Genomic DNA, 24,304 nt, shown 5'->3' with positions numbered 1-24,304 from the left:
TATTTCAGTAAAAAAACGTCAAGCAATACCTTCCATTTATTGCCTCATTCCGCTTGCCCTCTTTGGTTGTTTGTTATGAGGTCTAATGTTATTATATTCATTGCATTACAATTCAGTTACTGATTCCATCAACTAGTAATGTTAGCAGAGGGATAAAGTGTGAATCAAATCAAAAGTTGAGACTGTGTTTAGAAAATAGATAGGATGACACTGGAGAAATAAAAGCAATAAAATAAATTCAGACATTTATATCTGTATATTTTCCTCCCTTTTATTTTAGTACAGAGGATGAGAGAGGGGATGCACAAGCCACTGTCCCCATCAGTAGGCCTCCTTCAAACCGAGAGGGAAAAGAATGGCCGGGAGGGTGCAGCATCCAGAAAAAAGGCCAAACCAATGCCAGCCCCCCTGACAGTGAAAGGGAGAGGAAGAGTGTTACGACCCGCCTCCCTACTCAATAGTAGTGGCTCGTGAGGCAGTCCGCAACATAAAACAAAAGTACACAACACGTAGGCACTAAACTGTGATCGTACATTTATTGCCACAATACTTAATCATTCCACTGGAGGACAGGTAAAACAAACAAACAGACGGAGGGGACTTGGGCCAACCACACCACGGGCCGTAGGATCCAGAGCCTTCCTCCGCTACCCAAAATCCAACAGAACCTAACGGGAGAAATAAAGCCGCGAAAACCTAATACTAACACGTCCTCCAGGAAACACAACAAAAAGGCAAAAGAGCTCTGACACAGCAGAGACATCCGGAGTAGTGATCGGCCTCCTCCTTCTCCTTCAGTCTCCTCTTTTATGCTCGGCTGATTGGCAACTGGGAACACCTGCGCCAAGCTCGGCTGAGTGACAACTGGGAACACCTGGGGAAGGCGGAGCCAGGTGTACCTGCACAGCAGAGAGAACAAAGAGGACAACAAAAGGGGGGGAGTACGTAACAGAGGAAAAGGGAAAAAAACATCTCTGATCCCAGAAGAGCCAGGAGCTGTTTGGAACGGACCTGAGGTGCCAGATACTGCCCAACAACTACCACACTTTTGCCCGAAAAGAGCCCCTGGAGTCCAAGGTTTTGTTGGTGTGGAGTATACTCCTGCACAAATATTTAGACATTTTTTGAACAACCAAGCTGTAAATATCATCTGCAAGAACACAAACAAAAATGCTGAAAAGGAGCAGGCTAAGGGGGAAAAGTTTGTTTGGGAAAGCCGGTAAAATTCCTCATGTATGTCGGCCTTATGATGTTCATGGCACTTCTAAAACTGAGAGACTACTGGAGGAAGGGATCACACCTAAGTGTTCTCTTTCCTGCTTCTGTCATGACAAGAGACAGGTTCATGGCAATCAGCAGAGCTGTACACCTGAGCGACCCAGACCATGATGAATGTGGATACATTTCCTTTGCTCTTTATATATTTTTCTAATATTTTGTTTATAGTTTGAAGATCATTTGCTCTTTGTACTTTTGCACTTTCTATATATTTCGAATACGTTGTTTATAGTTTCAATATAATTTGCACTTTGTTAATTTGCACTTTGAATTTGTTTCACTGTTTGTGTTAATGTTCAAATGATAATATATTTCTCTGAAACAAGTCATTTTTGTTGCAATGCCATCTGTTATGGTTTAATTTTTTACTCTCAACGTTTTTTTGACAGAAGAAACATGATCAGTCATTTAAATATGGAAATACATTTCGTTTTAATTATTCCATATTATCCTAGGCGTTTTTCAGAAAAACGCCTAGGGTAATATTGTAATAAATAGCTGTAACTTGCTCAGGGAACATAATATGCAGATGACATTTTATTTGAAAAACATCTAAATACAGCTTTGTAAATAATAAAAAAGAAAATTCCTATGTTCCTGGCGGAGTAAACAGTAAAAAAACACAACATTTGTACTGGTGTTTTTGAAAAGTGCTGGTAAATTCAGCCATTATCACAAAAAGTTATGGTAAAATTTGGACTTTAAATTAGCCAGACTTGAACTAGAGGTTCTCCTGAATCAAATGAGGTAAGGCACTTGATACTGACTGCTAGAAAAGGTTAGAACAGGTTAGGAGAAACAAATAAATACAGGAGAGTCAGGCAGGCGAAAATTCCGTCTAGGTCTTTAAAGGCCCTGTCACACTGTCCCGAAATTGACACCCGATGGACACACGATAAAGGAAATGTTCAAATTCGGCTGTGATCGTAGCAACATCGGGCCATTCGTGAGGGCATCTTAAGCCATCGTATGACCGCCGGTGGAGTTTCTCAGGCTCCGGCAGCAACTTAGTGAGCGGCAACTTCGTAAGGCATCGTGAGGGCATCTTGTCAAATCGTGTTATCATCGGTGCCATCGGGCATTCGCCCTCACTCTGATCGGGGCGAATGCCCGATGGCACCGATGATAACACGATGCCCTCACGATGGCCTTACGAAGGGCACAATTGACACACGAATTCAACACGAAAATGAACCTTCGCAAGGTCCTTCGGCAATTTTTTGGCATGCCAAAGATTTTGCCACCGCTCACGAAGTTGCTGCCGGAGCCTGAGAAACTCCACCGGCGGTCATACGAAGGCTTAAGATGCCCTCACAAATGGCCCGATGTTGCTACGATCACAGCCGAATTTGAACATTTCCTTTATCGTGTGTCCATCGGGTTGTTTTATTGCACAACAAAATCATGTAAATATATTATGTAAATAACCCAATTTGTGTTCTGTGAAACTAAAAAGGATATAATATATTATTTTGAAGGACAGTTGACAGGAAGTTGTTGTTGTTATGGAAACAACATTACGGAGAAAACGTAATATTTTCTACATATAACGACGGATAAAGTAAAGAACAAAGTCTGAAGATATCAGTACAGTATCATAGTACTGTAACACAATTGTTTTTGGTACTTTCATTGCAGTTGTATGTCTTAAATGTAATGTAAATGTTGCCTTCGTGTGTGGTTCGCGGCCATCATCGTGCGAAATTCACAATTCCATATTCGTGTGTCCATCGGGTGTCAATTTCGGGACAGTGTGACAGGGCCTTAAGGGTTAACTCAAATCTGGCTTGAAGGTGTCAGATACAGCACTAAGCAATAATTGAACTACTCCTTAAAAAGTGCAGCTATGTTCTAAAATACATTGTTGCATTCTGAAAAATAAATAAAATAACATTGTCTCTTATTGACCTGAGTATATCAACCAACATTCTGTATTTATCTAAGCATATAGCAGAGGCTTTTGACAAAAGCTTAGGGTAGCTTGCTCTTTTTCCCCCCATACATTTGTAGTCAGACCTGATTCAAACACTAACTAAATGATGTATTTAGATGTACCATAATGGCTGTTTTTAATAAACAAACATATAAACCCAATGAACATTGCCGGATCCTTCCAGCTGCAGCAACCTTATTTCACCACGGATTTACTCTATCAGTCATTAGCTATCAGCTCACACACAGAAAATATTGATTTTATATTTAAATAACTGGAAAATCTCAGTGATGTATACCGTTAGTCAGCTAGTTGGAATTTGGTATGTATTTCTGTATCCAGACAGGTCAGTGTGCCGAGCTGAAGTGTGTGAAGTGAGTCTGGCAGTGTGTGAGTGGTTTTACATAACAGCAGGCCTAGAGGCTGCAGAAACATTCCCATATGCAGCAATAAAGATGTGAGGTTTTTTTTGCAGAAATAGCTGCAGAGGATTTTTCTTGGACTATAAAAGTAGAGATTTCAGAACAACAACTTTCTGTTCTGCCAGCTTGTTTGTTCTGATATGTCAACAAAATATGCATTATTTATAGATGTGGTTTTAGAAAATAATGAATTGTCCCAATTTTATTTATTCCGTTTATTTCTCAGGGACATTGCATATTCATGAACATGACTGTGAATATATTATTTACTAACACAAGGCAGTTCAAACAGAATATTATTTTAATATCCAAACTGTGTTTGTATTTCAGACTAAGATCTCTGGAATTGGCTTCTTGAAGATCCATGCTCCTTGGAACGTTCTGTGTCGTGAGGCTGAGTTCATGAAGCTCAAGATGCCAACCAAGAAGGTACTCCACCCATCAGTCAATCGCCAATTTGTCAAATGCATATTTCCCGTAGCTTTTTCTTGTCATTAGGCTAATTGAACTGGTTCCCAGAGCTGCACTGCTTTGTGACAAGAGTGAAGACAAATGTTTCCTGTTCTGAGGCCAATTTGCGGTGACAGCTCAAACAAGCCTTGTAATGTTAATTTGATAGAAATCCAACCGGATTGCTAAATGCATAAATAACCAGTGGAAATGTGTTTAATTCCATATTGTATCATGTTTTCTGTATTTATAATGGTAGTGTGTGTGGCAAGAATCTCACTACATCTACCTTATCATGAATTAATCAAAATTAGAGGTTTTGTAAATTGGAGCAAAACACAAAAATACGAACCACATTGTCTGAATATTGTGCATTTCTGTAGATAAATACCAGATTAAAACCTCAGTAGTCAAGATTTTAGGTTCAAAGGCTATCTTATTCTTCAATTAGACATATCTAATGGTTCCAACTAAGTCAAGAGCTCTTCATTTAGTAAAGGTGTCCTGCAAGGGCCTAGTTTTGGTCCCATTCTGTTCATTAATTACATACATCCTAATCTGGCCATTGTAAACATAGTCTGCTTTTGAATCATTTTTATCCTATAACATTTTAAGCTTTTGAAAAAAATTCTGATGTCAATATGACCACCTTTTTTAAGTATATGCAGTGAAATAACATGCAGTCCTCTGACTTCCAGCTGAATGTAGTTATTTGACCTCCCCTGCAGGTTTACGAGGTGAAACAAGGCAGTAATCTGGTGGAGAAGATCCGACTGTTCATCCACAAAGTCACAGCTCCCCTCCACCCCAAAGTGGACGCCAACCGGCCACAAAGCATCAAGTCCCTCTCTCACCCCTTCTCCAGAGAGAAGCAGCATCTGTGAGTCACATCTCTGGGGACTTTCTGTCTGTAATCTTTCTAACACATGTAGCTTTGTGCATCTTGCTATGCTATGTACATGCTAAAAAGATTGAACACATGTGATGCACACTTTCTGACAGAATGTTTACAGGACACTTATACATTGATACAACCTCATTAATGCACAATGGAAGTTGTGAGGTATATTGGACGATTGTCAACATAGTCAAATGTACCTTGTTATCAGTCTATCCACCAGCAAAGAAATAGGCACAAAGGGAACAAAGCCTTTGCCATAGATTGATACACTTAAAATGTGTCATTTTGTAATATGTTAATATGAGGTGTTTTTGACAGCTAGTGTTAGGAGTAGAACTGATATAGATAGTTTAGATAGGCCTAAACCAAAAGTAAAAAAAAGAATATAAATATAAGTCCTGCAAATGGTCTCAGGACATCTCTATTTACTGTGGATTGTTAACTTAAAATGCTAAGATGTTTCTGACCATGAAATCGATTCATACATCAGCATTTCAGTCCATTTCAAATCTAGTACACTGGATCGACACAATATAACTCTACAACAACATATTGACCATTTCATCAGCCCAGTTAGCGACTAGCTGGTGAACAGAGTGGTGCATTTAGCAGCTAAATAAACATTATTTTCTCAGGACTTGTTGAAGAGCAAGAGTTAAGAAAGTAAATATTGGACCTACATTTGTCGCGTGGACACATCTTGATGTGAATGCTAGTGTTGCCTGGTGTGTTATGGATGAGGCAACTATTCACTTATACAGTAGTCTGTATCACCTCCACATGTGGCTCACACCTCTGTTCTCAACTTTGAAAAGTGGAAGAGCCTGAAAGTGCTGATACACAACTTTGAAATATCTATAGTTACAGTAGTTGGCTAAATGATTCAATGTTATCCAGGTTGCTGAAGAAACCGTTATCTTTTACATGTGTGTAACACTATTGTATATAAATGTGGGTATAAGTGTGTTTAGATACATTCATAGATCTCAGTCATAGATTCAAAGAGAATGTTCCAAAACACATCATTTACCTCTGACCTGGAGTGTTTTGAGATTAGTTGGTTGCAGAGTGTTGCAGGACTTATTTATAATTTTGGTCGTCCCTTTAAATATCAGTAAGCAGAGCCATGTCTGCGTAGGTGCCATGTATCAACTGAAGTCTGCATATAGTAGGATAATGCAGTAAAACTTCCATAATAATCTCACACTGCAGTAAGATATTTCAATAGATACAATATTCTGAAGCGAGAGCTCATGGTGAAATATTCTCTCCAGCTGGTAGATGAAAGTTATTTCTGTGTGACTATAAGAATAGTGTTGGATTTGAAACCTAAAAGAAGAATTAGCATGTTTGATGATGTTTCACCTCTGAGTAAAGCAAAGTAGCATTACCCACACAGACACACACAGAGGTAGCAACCTCAGAGGTGTCAATTGGAATCAAATACTGACAGGAAGGCTGAAGCGTGACGCTCTCCTGCTGCATTCTGCTGAAGCTCCCATTCCTCAGCTTTCTCTGCCTCCAGGAAATGAACACAACTCGCCTGAATTGCAAAAGTCATTTACATTTTCTCAACAGTGTGTTGGAGGATTTTGGAAAAGGCAAAATAAAGGTTTAGACTCATTTAGTGGATAAACTACAGACAGAAAAAATGACTTATTTGCTGCTTTCAGTCCCAACAAGTAAAAGCATTTTGAAAAGGCAGTGATCAGAGAGGAAGAATGTCTTAGCATAAACGTCAGCCTGCTGGGATGTATGGAGGAGAGAGTGGGCAGTGGGCAGCTATATTTACAGCTCTGACTAACAACTAGCAGGAGATTTCCCTCCACATATTTTCCATCACTTCATCTTCATCAGTACTGCCACTTCCCATAGATTAAGCCTAGATTACAGTAACAAATGTCTTTAGAAACTACATGAACTCAATCTGGCTTTATCAGACAATGCCGTGCCTGTTCCGCCCATTGATTGGCCTCCAAGGCAAGGCAAGGCAAGGCAATTTATATAGCACCTTTCAACAAAAGGCAATTCAAGGTGCTTTACAAAAATGAAAGACATTCAGAAAAAGGCATTTAAAAACAGTCATTAAAAAGCAAAGATAAAAAATAATAAACATTAAAAGAAAAATACATGTATAAAAAGTGACAGTGCAGTTTAAGACATGAATAGTTCACACAGATGTTCAATTTTACTGATGGCTTTCTTTAAGGTTTCTCCGAACATGAGCTGTGTACGCTTGTATGGCACATACGTCCCGAGCAGCATACACAGAGAAAACCAGCCAGGACAAAGTCCCCAGACACTGATTCCCTGGGGTTACTAGCCCCAAATGTTCATTAACCAAAAAACGAAACACAACCGCTCAGTTTCAATTAGAAGCAGCGGCAAAAAATAAGTCTTCAGCCTGGATTTAAAAGTAGTCAGAGTTGCAGCGGACCTGCAGGTTTCTGGGAGTTTGTTCCAGATATTTGGAGCATAATAACTGAACGCTGCTTTACCTTGTTTAGTTCTGACTCTGGGGACAGAAAGCTGACCAGTCCCTGAAGACCTGAGAGATCTGGATGGTTCATAATTTAGCAGGAGGTCAGAAATGTATTTTGGGCCTAAACCATTCAGTGCTTTATAAACCAGCAGCAGTATTTTTTAAATCAATGACACACACAGGAAGCCAGTGTAAAGATTTCAGAACAGGAGTGATGTGATCCACTTTCTTAGTGTTAGTGAGGACTCGAGCAGCAGCGTTCTGAATCAGCTGCAGCTTTCTAATAGATGTTTTAGTGAGACCTGTGAAGACACCATTACAGTAGTCCAATCTACTGAAGATAAAAGCATGCACAAGTTTTCCTAACTTTTATACGTTCTGCCTTGGCTCCAAAAACCATTACCTCAGTTCTATCTTTGTTTAATTGGAGAAAGTTCTGACACATCCAGTCATTGATTTGTTCAATGCACTTACTCAGTGTTTGAATTGGAGCATAGTCTCCTGGTGAAATTGTTACGTAAATGTGTGTGTCATCTGCATAGCTATGGTAACTTATTTTGTTGTTTTTCATTATCTGAGCCAGTGGTAGCATGTAGATGTTAAAGAGAAGAGGCCCCAAGATGGAGCCTTGAGGAACCCCACATGTCATATTTGTCAACTCAGATGTGTATTTACCTATAGAAACAAAGTTGTTTCTGTCCTTTAAGTAGGATTCAAACCAATTTAGAACTGTTGATGAAAGTCCCACCCAGTTTTCCAGTCGGTCTAGTAATATGTTGTGGTCAACAGTGTCAAACGCAGCGTCTTAGAGATGGAACATTTGCCAATAATGTATCCTGCTAACTGCAGCCAGGATGGTTGTGCCACAGCAGTAAGCTCATGCACACATCTCAACTATTAGAAAGATGGAGAGAACATGTTGCTGTAGCAGCAGTAAGTAGAAAAATAAACTGTTAGAAACATGTTCTCTTCATCTCTAAAACGCCTGCCCATATTGTCTGACTCTCTTTCTTATCCGTCAAAGTCCGTTTTTGGGTGAAGCTCTTCAGTGCAGGCAGTTGCCAATGCCGGAATAGCAACTTTCCTGCAGGATATTCGGCATTTGTATCAGGCCTTTACCATGTTCGAAGATATTCAAATTCACCTGCTTTTGTTGAACAGCCAATAGTATTGCTTTCTTTATTATATGATCCATGAACCGCCAAAGACTAGATTTTCTGAAGTCTGAAAACCAAGAGGGAGAACAGATATCTTGTTTCATCTCAGTCCACTTGAATTATAAAAGACTGCAAGGTTATTATGGAATGTTTGCCCAATATGTTCAAGTAGTATATTGCCTACCTCAGCTTTAATGCCGCCTGTCAGTGAAGGCACCATTTGGACTTTCAGCCAACACAAGCACTGAGTGACTGACAGCAGCCGCCCACTCAGTCAGTGCAAACACTTTCCAGTGCTTTTTTCTAAAGATGCTTCCCCATTGCTGCGCAGCAGGCGCCCTGACAACCGCCCTGGCTACCGCCTACCAGCCAGGGCGGTCCCCAAATCAGCACTGTGGCTTGGACAGAGCCAGGTGGTTACCACAAGAAGTTCATCACAGTGATACAAATATATCTGAATAGACCTAATATCATGATCAGACCTGCTTCCTCTCTGCCCTTTAGTCAAATAAAGTAGACATTGAGTTATGTTGAGTTTTGTTACCCCATATGAATAACCCTCATTTTTACTGAGTCGGACTGCTGTCTCTAAGTAAAGTACATAAATAAGTAACAATTATATAATTCAACTTTATCGTGAACTAATTATATATTACTGAAATTAAGTATGTATCTAAAGTGTTAGCAGCAGATTGCCCAAACAGCTGTGTTTTGGTTATAAAATCTTAATTATTTTATTCTTATATTTCATGTGATCACATTCATTGTCAGCAGTATTGTTTAAAATGATGTTCTGTTAATTAAAAAGGGTTAAAGGAGGATGTAAAGCAACTTGGTTAACACATCTCGCAATATATTCATACTGATCTAAATACAAATACATGTAAGTAACAAATACAACCATAGACACATATATATTTCTTCCACCCTCCATTTCCCAGGGTTCAAAAACTTCAAAAAATTGTAAAAATGAAATATATTAAAGCATTATCATTAGATTTGAAAAGGCTGATTTGCCCTTTGAATATTTCATTATGCATTTATTGGGTAACTTTGTTTATGAACAACTTGCAGTACGCCCTGAATGGCAGTAAATGTTGCCACTGATGGTAATCACTGCAGCATATTTCCTGCTCATGAACATCATTAGCAGGGGTGGCTAGGATGACAGGAGTTTATAGTGCTCCACCCTTCATTATATCTCTGTTGGAAGTTGCAGCTGGCGGTAATGAAACATATTGACAAAGCCTCACTTTAATTGTTGTACTTTAATTTACATCATACATTTTCACTGTCATTTTACGTTTGGTTCTTTTTGTGCGAGTTTTTTTGTTTTACAATTTAATCTCATTCTACATGTTATTCAATCATTTTTTTAACTCACTTAATCTTGGTTCTTTCACAGAAAATAGGTTGTTGCTCCACATTCCTTTAATCAGAACAGAAGTATGAAAAAGGTATTTCTCTTTCAGGCTTTAAACTTTAAAGGAGGACCTCAATGGTCTTTTTAGGTTAAATAAAAAATAATATAGAAAACGTATTGTTTGCTGAACAACAAAGGCCAATTTAGCAATTTCTATACCATTATCTGTGGTATTGAAGTGGCCTTGGATAAAGGTGTGAGCTAAAACGACATGACATGTAATTTAATTGAATGCACCATAACCCTGCAGATGTTGAATGTTATTCATCTTCTTTTATCTTACCTCTTCTAGCATATTTGATAAATATGCTACTATCAGACTGCACTCTATGTACCTGCTAAAACTGGACCTGTTGTGTTCTTTGTTGCCAGGTTTGATCTGTCTGACAGGGACAAGTTCTTTGACAGCAAGACCCGGAGCTCAATAGTAAGTATTGGTTGAAGGTGAAGGGAGACTTTTAGAAACAGTTTTAAATCCAACATGTTGACAGCATGTTTATTCCATGTTTGGCACTGCCCCTTTGGTCTTAAGACTATTATTTCTTTAGTAGATTAGTCACTTTTAAATGCTTTCTTAATGCTGGCTTATTTCCAAGACACTTCTGTAAACACAATATTTAAATAGGTGCTTTATCATGCATCCTTGTGGAAAAACTCAGTTTATTTAATCAACAAAATTATTAGTTGACAAAATCGTATGAATATTATTTGACATTCTTTTTGGCCAATACAGCACTCGCTAATGCATTATGTATTGTAACGTCCACTTTAAGCAGCTGTTTACAAATGTGCTTTCCTGCTCATATCTATCAGTAAAGAACACCCTGTGCTCCCTGGTGTGCACTTTGCTCCAATAGCACCCTTTGCTTCTGTTTGACTCCAGTGAAAAACGAATACGTTCTGTAAATCTGCGTACACATTTGCAACACTGACATACACCTACACAGCCTCCTTTGACTAATGACTGGGTAATGTGATTGGCTTCTCATTATTGGACGGAGCTCTGCAATTGGTGCAGTCGTTGGCTTTTTAGATCTTTGTGGTTTCAGTATTATATTTTAATAGGATGAAGGATTTTAGTCATGGGACGTCTGCATCTTAAGTTATCAGAGAAACAAGTTGAGCTAACGTTATCGGCAGCAAAACAGAACACAAACTTACTATGAAACTGCTTTATTCAGTGTTTTTACTGGTTTTAATATCTGGGTCTGTTTAATTTTGAGAAGACAAGACCACCACAGATAATTCGGCTCCAGTCAAAGAACTCCTGAAGGTTTCAAGTCATCACAAAAACTAGCTTAGCGAGCGTTAGCAGTTGGCTTTGAGCACCTCAATCCTAGTCCGCTTTACTGCTTCAGAGAAACCCTGATTTCAACATGAAACTACTTTATTGAGTATTTTTACGGGTTCTTATCACAAGTTCCCTTTGTTTTGGAGACAATTAAACTTCTGCAGATTGTTCGGCTCTAGTAAAAAAACTCAGAACCTCAGGACACTGAGGGAATTCAAACAGGGAGAAACTGACTGCAATGACAAACTCCAATGACCCCATGTTACTTCCCGCTGAAACCAAACTCTGTCTTTTGTTATTTTATAAAAAAGACAGACCCGTTGTTACAGAACATTTGGTAAATAAGAGTTTTTAATGTTTTCTTGTATTGTTAGGTCTATGAGGTTCTGAAGAGGACGAGATGCACCCGAGCCAAATACTCCATGGGTAAGAGATTCTGCCTGTAGCTCTAATTCAAGAGATACAAATCAATATGCAATTAATGTGGGCTGTTATCATCCGAGTTAGTGTAATTGCCACCACAGAAGAATGCCAGCATATCTCCACAACTAGTGACAGATTCATTCTCCTGAGAGAAGAAACCTATCGAGTGCAGTGACTGCATGTCCCTTCCTCTGGTGCTCGTGTCAAACACAGCCACTTGTGCTTTATTACACAGCAGTGTTAACTTAAATTAAATGGTAACTGGTTAAGTTATTCAGCCGCACCTGGGTTCAACAGTTCTTGCATGTGTGTTATGAAGTAAAATTCAGTTGGAGAACACAAATACAATACATATGTTTAGGTCACATTTTGATCAGAAAATGTGGAATACGCAGGGACTGGTGGAGGGAAATCAATTATTTATTTTAAATACACCTGTCTGTCTTTGTCAAAGCCAAACATTTGGTCAGACGCTCTGAGCTGACTTTCACGATGTAGACAACATGGCATTTAGACAGCACAAAATGTAAAGGATATCTCTGGTTTGTAACAACTTTTATTTTTATTTTAGTGCCTTCATTCCTATCAGTTTTGAATGTATTTATTTTGGTTGGTTGCAGTTTCATTATTAAGCTCACATTCTTAACATAGTAAAACTGGCAATTTAGGCAAACAGACTAATTTGCCAGAAAAAGTAAAAGAACATGGTTTGGGTTAAAATAGGTACACTGTAAAATGTTTTGCTGTAAAATTACAGTAAATTACTGGCTACTAGTTGCATGGATTTCACAGTCATTTACTGTAATATTTAACAGTAATAAAAGTACAACTACATACTGTGACTTTACAGTTGCCATGCCCATGGAATTACTGTGATATAGCAGTACAGAGCTGTGGTATTATGGTACCTTGCTGTACATAAATTACAGTAATTACCTGTATTTTCACAGTTTTACTGTAGAAGTAATGCAACACAGTAGCCAGTAATTTACTGTAAATATAAAAATGTAAATAATACGATAATATATTGTAAATTTGACTAGTTAACTGGGATTTTACCATAACTACACAATTCAAGCAGCTCAATCAACAAAAAAAAACAATTAAAATCTTAACTTTGTATTACTCCATTGAAGTGCAACATGTGGTTACGGCCCCAACCTCTACTCCGCGGTAGTGGCTCGTGCTGAGACCCGCAACATGAAAGAATACACGCAATAACCGGTACTTGGTAACGAGCATTTATTGATAATAAGTTTGCTCACACAAGCGAAACAGGAAACAAAAAGAGGTCTGGAGGACTGGCCAAAAGGAACAAACAGAAGGAGGGAACCCGAGCCAGCCACACCACGGGCCGTAGGACCCAGAGCTCCCCCCCCCCCCCTAACCATAAATCAAATATAAACCCTATGGGAAACAAAATAAAGCCGCGAAAACTGGACTACCAGGTCCTCCAGGCTGAACATAAACACATCTGCAAAAATATGGCCTACAGCTCAGAATGGCAAAGAGGTATTCTAAGGAGAGTGTCTCCCGGCGTTAGGATAGGCGAGACCTCCTTCTCCTCCAGCTTCTCTTTATATGTACACGGCTGAGTGGAATTTGGAACACCTGGACAGAGGCAGAGCCAGGGGCAGACCAGGTGCACCTGGGCAGAGGCGGAGCCAGGGGCAGACCAGGTGCACCTGGACAGAGGCAGAGCCAGGGGCAGACCAGGTGCACCTGGGCAGAGGCGGAGCCAGGGGCAGACCAGGTGCACCTGGGCAGAGGCGGAGCCAGAGGAAGACCAGGTGCACCTGGGCAAGGCGGAGCCAGGAGCAGACCAGGTGCACCTGCAGGGAGACAGAAATAAAACAAGGAGGGGAGCATGTAACACATATCAGACATCCACTCAAAGTCAACAAGTTTTCTGAAGAATGCTGACATGGGGGTTTAAATTGCCATGCCTCTTTTGGCTTTCGAGCCCGTCTCAGGGTTAATGCCCAGGAAGCACCTGAAAACAATAAGCCAAGACAACAATTTCAATTTGACATAGATTTATATGTTGCATCATTTATTTTATGGCACATGCAGCGGTGCCCCTTTCAATTTAAGTAAAACCTGCACCAAAGAAAGAAATTAGTATTTAAAGCCAAGCAAGAGCGATAAAAGCAAGAAAATCACTTAATGTGTTGTGTTATCACAGAGGATGGTCTGAATACAGTATTTTACTATGAAATAATACAGTAACATGTTGTGAATTCCTCGTAATCATTGATCCTGTGATCCTGCGGTGCCCCTTTCAATTTAAGTAAAACCTGCACCAAAGAAAGAAATTAGTATTTAAAGCCAAGCAAGAGCGATAAAAGCAAGAAAATCACTTAATGTGTTGTGTTATCACAGAGGATGGTCTGAATACAGTATTTTACTATGAAATAATATAGTAACATGTTGTGAATTCCTCGTAATCATTGATCCTGCACATTCACAGTAATTAACTGTGAATGTATTGATTTCACTGTGAAATTCTAAATTACAGTATTATATTGTGAACATCACAGGTAAAGACTGTAAAGTGGTAAAACAGTAATTTATTGTAAAATATTACAGCTACATATTGTGAAATGTATGAGTGTGCGTGCGTGCATGCGTGTGTCTCTTCTGCTGGATTATAATCCTGTGTTATTTGGCTTCTTACAGGGATCACCAGTCTACTAGCTAATGCTGTCTATACGTCTGCTTACCCTCTGCATGATGTGAGTTTTTATCTCACAGCCATCTCTGCCTGACCGGCCTGATAAATTGCTGTTTATATACTGAGAGATTTATTCCAATTCATTGAGTTTCTAATATGAAAATCACCAAAGCTAAATTGACGGTACTCTATAATGTATGTAAAATAATCCTAGGTTTCTCATTTATAATTGTGTGTTAAATTAAAGGCGTTTTTCCATTACATGCATGATGAACAAAGTGCATTTATGGTTACAGGGAGACATCGAGGGGGTGAATGCAGAAGCAAACGACAGGAAGGTACGTAGAGCAAGTCCACCAGTCAATACATTGAACCAGATGTCACCACGGCAACACCTTCAGTCAATTTACAGATACTCAATCATCAATACGTCCTAAAGGAAACACAACACCACCTTTTCATTTTCATTAACTTCCAACTTTTCTTCCCCGCTCTTTGTCACTCTCTCTCAAACATCACAAATGAGCATAGTGAGGAGGATTTGGAGAAAAGCTGCATTCAGCAGCAACATGTTTTTCATCTGATAACGATGACACACAATCTCATGTGAAATACATTTGACTTAAAGAGGACATATTCTGCTCATTTCTAGGTTCATAATTGTACTTTGTGTCTCTACTGCGACGTATCTCCATGCTTTAATGTTCAAAAGGCTCTTTATTCTTCTCATACTGCCTGTGCTGCTGCACCTCTTCTCACCCTCTGAAACCCCCTCTGGAGGGAACACAGGGATTTTAGCCTTTGCAGACCATTAACATGCACACAACCTAAAGAACACACTACAGGAAAGACAAAAATGACTTTAGATTAGATCAGATTAGATAGAATTGTATTAATCCCGAAGGAAATTATTTTTGCCAGGTTGCTCCAAAATTACAATACAGATAATACAGATACATCTTAATAAAAGTATACAATATACAACAGCTCAATATACAAAGTTTTATATATAGTGTGGGGCTGTTTTGCAGCCTCAGGCACAGGGAGCCTTGTTCGGGTGCAAGGCATCATGAAAAATTAAAATGATGTTGACATTTTGAGGGATAATATGAACAAATCTGCTCTTAGTCTTCGCTTAGGTCGTCGCTGGGTCTTCCAACAAGACAATGACCCAAAGCACACACCAAACTTGGTCCAACAGTTCCTAAAGGACACCAAAACCAAGGTGCTGGAGTGGCCCGCACAGAGCCCAGATCTCAATCCTATTGAGAATCTGTGGCGGGTGCTCAAAGTGAATGTCCATGCTCGGAAACCACGCAATTCGGACCAGCTGGAACAATTTGCAATGGAAGAATGGGCCAAAATCCCTCAAGAGACCTGTGCCAACCTAGTAAAGAACTACTCTAAGAGGTTCTTGTCAGTTGTGGCTCAGAAAGGGTACACTATTGACTATTAATGGCCTGGGGGCTAATATTTTTTGACCAACCCATTTTTCACTATATTTGATATAAAGCGAGCCTAAAAACTTGTTTTATTTTCCAAAATATACCAAAAGCTACTAAATAGCACTGGTGAATGTTTGATTATATCAAGTGTTATCAATGTTGGAAACATTGGGAAGAATTTTAGGAAAATGTTCCATAACTCCTGGGGGGCTAATAATTTAGGCCTCAACTGTATGTATCATATATCACCTATACATATATATAAACTATATATAATAATAAAATTATAAAATTCTATAACGTGCTTCAACCACCAGGTGTCCCTTTCTATCAGCTCTGCACCGTTATGGGGTAAATAAAGCCTATCTACCAATTGGATCAAATATAAAAGTCAGCCGAATTAGTGTTGATACTGCAAGGAGACGTATTGTGTGAAAATAAATGTAAGATGTTGTTTAATTGCTTATATATTTATGATCCACGTCACGTTTTCAGTTTTGGCGGCAGTTCTCCTGTTTGTCTAGAAGTCTTCTCAGCAGGGCTCTATAAATAGAGAACTACGGCAGATATGTAATATTTAATGCAGCCGAACCGTGTATTACAATGCCGTTATGTGATGACTTTCAAAGAGAAAAGCAAGCACACTCGGAATAAAGTATTATTTTATTTTTAAAAAACGTTTTCAGATTTCACATCACATAAACACCAAATCCCAGCATGCATTGCGGCTAAACCATCCAATCATCGAGCTGAGGATCTTGCCTACGTCTGTTTCCGGTTTCGTTTAATGACCGATGTATTTTGTTATACACACATTCCTTCACATTTACATTTTAATTTGCATTAAAGTATTTCGTGAGGCCTTCTAACATGTTTTTAAATATAACTATGGTTGTAGTTGAAGAGTTTGTAAATTAACATGAACCGAAGCTGTTGCCTGGCAACGGAATCGCACAACGTCACGTCCGTTAATTCCACCTCCACACGCATGGATTAACATCGATTTAATACATTAATGTAGCCTTTGTTTCTGCTAAAAGAGGTGTCGACCAGCTGGGGCAACAAGAAAATCGGCGTAATCGAGTGTGACTATTACAAAATAAATCATTATTATATTAATATTGACAATAACAACCGACCGTCGGGGTAGCATTTGCTTGGCATTTCCGGGTATTTCTCCACTGGTTAACATGGGTTAACAATACCGTGTAACTGTCACGTTTGAAGGGACGAAATCGTGACATCTTCACGTCTCCCAGCATGGTACATCGTCACATGTTCACGTCTTGCCGTGATACCGGGTTGAACAGTACAGCATGTGTGCCATTCTGAGCCTTGCTCCCACTGTACAAGAATAAAATCACCCGGGCTGCGTCTGAAGTCATCTCCTCCCCTGCTAACACTTTCCATAATTATACTGTAGGCAACAGTCACTACGGCAACAGCCTAAGAATTCCCCTCTGTTGTTCTCGAGCATCAGAAAAGCTCTAGCACGGTGCTTTCAAGTGCCTCCACATCAGCGTACTTGTATAGTGTTTTTAGGAAATGGGTTCCTCGGATGTAGGAATTACTTGTTGAGTCTCAGTGATCTGTAAAGGCTCCTGCTGTGATTAAAAGCCTTCATTTGCTGCTCTGCCTGCGAATGGAGTGTGATTGTGTGTGAAAAAGCTGTGATTTATTGCCTCAGAGTAGTAGGATCACAGCACACACTCAGTACGCTGTTTGATAATCACTGTAAAGGCCCTATTATACTGTACATAAAGAGATTTGCATATAAATGACACTGGGACACAAACACACATACAGTACAAACACATACACATGTTTTATTAATCATGAGCATTTGGTCCGATATTTTAGAACACACTAATCACACAACGTTGTGAATCCTATTTGACTTAAATTATTAATACAATAAATAATAATTTGCTTATATGAACAGTGTGATTTTACTGTAACCTAATTCCGCAAACTTAACTATACTAAAACCAAAAATGGGGAAAATGTAGCTTGAATTGAGCCTTTACAGAATCATTTGCTGTTCAGGTAGATATGTACGGTGGCCCTGAAGTGCAAGACACCACAGCATTTCAGAAAACACTACAGCATTTCACAAAACGCTACAGCATTTCAGAAAACGCTACAGCATTTCACAAAACACTACAGCATTTCACAAAACGCTACAGCATTTCAGAAAACACTACAGCATTTCACAAAACGCTGCAGCATTTCACAAAACACAACAGCATTTCACAAAACACAGCAGCATTTCACAAAACGCTGCAGCATTTCACAAAACGCTGCAGCATTTCACAAAACACAACAGCATTTCACAAAACACAACAGCATTTCACAAAACACAGCAGCATTTCACAAAACACCACAGCATTTCACATTGGACGGAAAGGGTATTCCTTAGGGAGAACACTTCTTGTTTGTGATTGGACAGAGCCAGCCATAGAAGCACTGCTGTGATTGGTTGTTTTTGCTGCCAGTCAAGAAATGACGCTGCGTGATTGGCCCAACACATCAGCCGAGCCGTTAGCTGTTAGCACACACTCAGAGCTCACAGCTCCTCATATCTGTTCAGAAACTGGACAAAAGTTAAACATATACAAAACACAGACTGTCTGTCATTTTGAATACAGTTGCTGCTTTATATATGTCTGTATGATGTTGTTGTGAGTGAGAGCAAAACTGGCCCCGGTAATGGTACAAATCTCAACCTGTCGTTCAATGGACAGCTTCCCCCCCCCCCATCTATGTATATACTCGCATTTTAGACTCTGTTACTAACTGTATATCTGTAGACTTGGTATGTCTTAAATGTCCGGTTAGGATGTATTAGAACGAAATCTAAAATGAAAATTGTAAATAAGCAATCTGTATGTAAAAAAACACCTGTATGTAAATTGTAAATAAGCCATCTGTATGTCAAATATGTCTTATATGTCTTAAATGATATGATGAATTGGAAATGGGGGACCCTGATGTAAACAAGACGAAAGTCTTTCTCTGGTCTGCATCCCCTTAACAATTGTATGTTTTGAGCTGTACTGTACTGTACCCAATATACAAGCTGTTAATAAACTTTTCAATCAATCAATCAATCAAAGTGTGGACGGTGCAGCAACAGGTTAGTTAGTCTGATCGATCCGATTCCGATATGATTTACATGGAGATACGGCCCGCCCCCTCTCCAGCGTCTTGTTTGAATGACAGGAGTAAACACAGAATTAATGCTTTATTAATTCATGGTTTTTAAGGGGCTTATCTCCATGTAAATACTATGGTAGACCACCCAATATTCGCATCGCTCTAATCGCTCGAGTTTCACCGCGGCTGTCAGCTGTGTTTGCTCCTGTCATTCAAACAAGACGCGCTGAGAGGGGGCGGGGCGTATCTCCAAGTAAATCCTATGGGAGATACCAACTACAACAAAATGAACATATTTGACCGTGATTTAATTGTAATACATGTTTCAAAGTGATGCCGAAGTAACTACATACTGATAACGGTTAGTAAAAACCATGAATTAACGCTTTGACAAGTCTGCAGATAAAACGGCAGGCGAAAAGCTTTTAAAATGCATGTTTTCTGAATGGAATCGGATCCATCAGGCTAAACTAACCTGTAGCTGCTCCGTCCACACTCACAACAACGTCATACAGACATAAATAAAGCAGCGACTGTATTCGCCATGACACAGACAGTCTGTGGTTTGTACATGTTTAACTTGTGTCCAGTTTCTGATATGAGGAGCTGTGAGCTCTGAGTGTGTGCTAACGGCTGATGTGTTGGGACATATTTCGCTGTGTTGACCAATCACGAAGCGTCATTTCTTGACTGGCAGCAAAAACAACCAATCACAGCAGTGCTTCTCTGGCTGGCTCTGTCCAATCACAAACAAGAAGTGTTATTTCTAAAGGAATACCCTTTCCGTCCAATGTGAAATGCTGTGGTGTTTTCTGAAATGCTGTGGTGTTTTCTGAAATGTTGTAGTGTTTTCTGAAATGCTGTGGTGTTTTCTGAAATGCTGTAGTGTTTTCTGAAATGCTGTAGTGTTTGGTAAAATGCTGTAGTGTTTTCTGAAATACTGTAGTGTTTTCTGAAATACTGTAGTGTTTTGTAAAATGCTGTAGTGTTTTCTGAAATGCTGTAGTGTTTTCTGAAATGCTGTAGTGTTTTCTGAAATGCTGTGGTGTTTTCTGAAATGCTGTAGTGTTTTCTGAAATACTGTGGTGTTTTCTGAAATGCTGTAGTGTTTTCTGAAATACTGTGGTGTTTTCTGAAATGCTGTAGTGTTTTCTGAAATACTGTGGTGTTTTCTGAAATGCTGTAGTGTTTTCTGAAATGCTGTAGTGTTTTCTGAAATGCTGTAGTGTTTTCTGAAATGCTGTAGTGTTTTGTAAAATGCTGTAGTGTTTTCTGAAATGCTGTAGTGTTTTGTAAAATGCTGTAGTGTTTTCTGAAATACTGTGGTGTTTTGTAAAATGCTGTAGTGTTTTCTGAAATGCTGTAGTGTTTTCTGAAATACTGTGGTGTTTTCTGAAATGCTGTTGTGTTTTCTGAAATGCTGTAGTGTTTTCTGAAATATTGTAGTGTTTTCTGAAAAGCTGTAGTGTTTTCTGAAATATTGTAGTGTTTTCTGAAATATTGTAGTGTTTTCTGAAATATTGTAGAGTTTTCTGAAATATTGTAGTGTTTTCTGAAATATTGTAGTGTTTTCTGAAATACTGTAGTGTTTTCTGAAATATTGTAGTGTTTTCTGAAATGCTGTAGTGTTTTCTGAAATGCTGTAGTGTTTTCTGAAATATTGTAGTGTTTTCTGAAATACTGTAGTGTTTTCTGAAATATTGTAGGGTTTTCTGAAATACTGTAGTGTTTTCTGAAATGCTGTAGTGTTTTCTGAAATGCTGTAGTGTTTTTGTAAAATGCTGTAGTGTTTTCTGAAATGCTGTAGTGTTTTGTGAAATGCTGTAGTGTTTTCTGAAATATTGTGGTGTTTTGTAAAATGCTGTAGTGTTTTCTGAAATACTGTGGTGTTTTCTGAAATGCTGTGGTGTTTTCTGAAATGCTGTAGTGTTTTGTGAAATGCTGTGGTGTTTTCTGAAATGCTGTAGTGTTTTCTGAAATACTGTGGTGTTTTGTAAAATGCTGTAGTGTTTTGTGAAATGCTGTAGTGTTTTGTAAAATGCTGTGGTGTTTTGTAAAATGCTGTAGTGTTTTCTGAAATACTGTAGTGTTTTGTAAATGCTGTGTGTTTTCTGAATAGCTGGGGGTGTGTTTGTAAAATGCTGTAGTGTTTTCTGAAATGCTGTATGTTTTCTGAAATACTGTAGTGTTTTCTGAATACTGTAGTGTTTTGTAAAATGCTGTATGTTTTCTGAAATTCTGGTGGGTGTTTTTTGAAAATGCTGTTGTGTTTTCTGAAATGCTGTGGTGTTTTCTGAAATACTGTAGTGTTTTCTGAAATACTGTAGTGTTTTCTGAAATACTGTGGTGTTTTGTAAAATGCTGTAGTGTTTTCTGAAATGCTGTAGTGTTTTCTGAAATACTGTGGTGTTTTTTGAAATGCTGTTGTGTTTTCTGAAATGCTGTGGTGTTTTCTGAAATACTGTAGTGTTTTCTGAAATGCTGTGGTGTTTTCTGAAATGCTGTAGTGTTTTGTAAAATGCTGTGGTGTTTTCTGAAATGCTGTAGTGTTTTGTAAAATGCTGTAGTGTTTTCTGAAATGCTGTAGTGTTTTCTGAAATACTGTAGTGTTTTCTGAAATACTGTGGTGTTTTCTGAAATGCTGTGGTGTTTTGTAAAATGCTGTAGTGTTTTGTGAAATGCTGTAGTGTTTTGTAAAATGCTGTGGTGTTTTGTAAAATGCTGTAGTGTTTTCTGAAATACTGTGGTGTTTTGTAAAATGCTGTAGTGTTTTCTGAAATGCTGTGGTGTTTTGTAAAATGCTGTAGTGTTTTCTGAAATGCTGTAGTGTTTTCTGAAATACTGTAGTGTTTTCTGAAATACTGTAGTGTTTTGTAAAATGCTGTAGTGTTTTCTGAAATACTGTGGTGTTTTTTGAAATGCTGTTGTGTTTTCTGAAATGCTGTGGTGTTTTCTGAAATACTGTAGTGTTTTCTGAAATACTGTAGTGTTTTCTGAAATACTGTGGTGTTTTGTAAAATGCTGTAGTGTTTTCTGAAATGCTGTAGTGTTTTCTGAAATACTGTGGTGTTTTTTGAAATGCTGTTGTGTTTTCTGAAATGCTGTGGTGTTTTCTGAAATACTGTAGTGTTTTCTGAAATGCTGTAGTGTTTTCTGAAATACTGTAGTGTTTTCTGAAATGCTGTGGTGTTTTCTGAAATGCTGTAGTGTTTTCTGAAATGCTGTAGTGTTTTCTGAAATGCTGTAGTGTTTTGTAAAATGCTGTAGTGTTTTCTGAAATGCTGTAGTGTTTTGTAAAATGCTGTAGTGTTTTCTGAAATGCTGTAGTGTTTTTTGAAATGCTGTAGTGTTTTCTGAAATGCTGTAGTGTTTTCTGAAATGCTGTAGTGTTTTCTGAAATACTGTAGTATTTCTGAAATACTGTAGTGTTTTCTGAAATGCTGTGGTGTTTTCTGAAATACTGTGGTGTTTTGTAAAATGCTGTAGTGTTTTCTGAAATACTGTAGTGTTTTCTGAAATGCTGTAGTGTTTTCTGAAATGCTGTAGTGTTTTCTGAAATGCTGTAGTGTTTTCTGAAATACTGTAGTGTTTTCTGAAATGCTGTAGTGTTTTGTAAAATGCTGTAGTGTTTTCTGAAATGCTGTAGTGTTTTGTAAAATTCTGTAGTGTTTTCTGAAATGCTGTAGTGTTTTTTGAAATGCTGTAGTGTTTTCTGAAATGCTGTAGTGTTTTCTGAAATACTGTAGTGTTTTCTGAAATGCTGTAGTGTTTTGTAAAATGCTGTAGTGTTTTCTGAAATGCTGTAGTGTTTTGTAAAATGCTGTAGTGTTTTCTGAAATGCTGTAGTGTTTTTTGAAATGCTGTAGTGTTTTCTGAAATGCTGTAGTGTTTTCTGAAATACTGTAGTGTTTTCTGAAATACTGTAGTGTTTTCTGAAATGCTGTGGTGTTTTCTGAAATACTGTGGTGTTTTGTAAAATGCTGTAGTGTTTTCTGAAATGCTGTGGTGTTTTCTGAAATGCTGTAGTGTTTTGTAAAATGCTGTAGTGTTTTCTGAAATACTGTGGTGTTTTCTGAAATACTGTGGTGTTTTGTAAAATGCTGTAGTGTTTTCTGAAATGCTGTAGTGTTTTCTGAAATACTGTAGTGTTTTGTAAAATGCTGTTGTGTTTTCTGAAATGCTGTAGTGTTTTCTGAAATACTGTGGTGTTTTCTGAAATGCTGTTGTGTTTTCTGAAATGCTGTAGTGTTTTCTGAAATGCTGTAGTGTTTTGTAAAATGCTGTAGTGTTTTCTGAAATGCTGTAGTGTTTTGTAAAATGCTGTAGTGTTTTCTGAAATACTGTGGTGTTTTGTAAAATGCTGTAGTGTTTTCTGAAATGCTGTAGTGTTTTCTGAAATGCTGTAGTGTTTTCTGAAATACTGTGGTGTTTTCTGAAATGCTGTTGTGTTTTCTGAAATGCTGTAGTGTTTTCTGAAATATTGTAGTGTTTTCTGAAATATTGTAGTGTTTTCTGAAAAGCTGTAGTGTTTTCTGAAATATTGTAGTGTTTTCTGAAATACTGTAGTGTTTTCTGAAATATTGTAGTGTTTTCTGAAATACTGTAGTGTTTTCTGAAATATTGTAGTGTTTTCTGAAATGCTGTAGTGTTTTCTGAAATGCTGTAGTGTTTTCTGAAATGCTGTAGTGTTTTGTAAAATGCTGTAGTGTTTTGTAAAATGCTGTAGGGTTTTCTGAAATACTGTAGTGTTTTCTGAAATGCTGTAGTGTTTTCTGAAATACTGTAGTGTTTTCTGAAATGCTGTAGTGTTTTTGTAAAATGCTGTAGTGTTTTCTGAAATGCTGTAGTGTTTTCTGAAATACTGTAGTATTTTCTGAAATACTGTAGTGTTTTCTGAAATGCTGTGGTGTTTTCTGAAATACTGTGGTGTTTTGTAAAATGCTGTAGTGTTTTCTGAAATACTGTAGTGTTTTCTGAAATACTGTAGTGTTTTCTGAAATGCTGTAGTGTTTTCTGAAATGCTGTAGTGTTTTCTGAAATACTGTAGTGTTTTCTGAAATGCTGTAGTGTTTTGTAAAATGCTGTAGTGTTTTCTGAAATTCTGTAGTGTTTTGTAAAATGCTGTAGTGTTTTCTGAAATGCTGTAGTGTTTTTTGAAATGCTGTAGTGTTTTCTGAAATGCTGTAGTGTTTTCTGAAATACTGTAGTGTTTTCTGAAATGCTGTAGTGTTTTGTAAAATGCTGTAGTGTTTTCTGAAATGCTGTAGTG

The 24,304-nt window shown here is 38.2% G+C and overlaps 1 protein-coding gene across 3 annotated transcripts in view; it reads left to right on the top strand.

The window, feature by feature from the left end:
• The window catches only part of ano1a (anoctamin 1, calcium activated chloride channel a), a 98,596-nt gene that overhangs the window by 32,318 nt on the left and 41,974 nt on the right, over window positions 1-24,304 (top strand). For all 3 annotated transcript variants that reach the window (XM_034198840.1, XM_034198839.1, XM_034198838.1), the window contains exons 4-9: window positions 3,964-4,062; window positions 4,812-4,963; window positions 10,419-10,473; window positions 11,712-11,763; window positions 14,440-14,495; window positions 14,731-14,772. In XM_034198840.1, the coding sequence (XP_034054731.1) occupies window positions 3,964-4,062; window positions 4,812-4,963; window positions 10,419-10,473; window positions 11,712-11,763; window positions 14,440-14,495; window positions 14,731-14,772 (456 nt within the window). The remainder of the gene's footprint in view (window positions 1-3,963; window positions 4,063-4,811; window positions 4,964-10,418; window positions 10,474-11,711; window positions 11,764-14,439; window positions 14,496-14,730; window positions 14,773-24,304) is intronic.

This window comes from Gymnodraco acuticeps, unplaced genomic scaffold (assembly GCF_902827175.1).
Source record: "Gymnodraco acuticeps unplaced genomic scaffold, fGymAcu1.1, whole genome shotgun sequence".
Classification (NCBI taxonomy): domain Eukaryota; kingdom Metazoa; phylum Chordata; class Actinopteri; order Perciformes; family Bathydraconidae; genus Gymnodraco; species Gymnodraco acuticeps.
The sequence above is the reverse complement of the archived record's forward strand: the minus strand, read 5'-3'. Positions and strand labels throughout refer to the sequence as shown.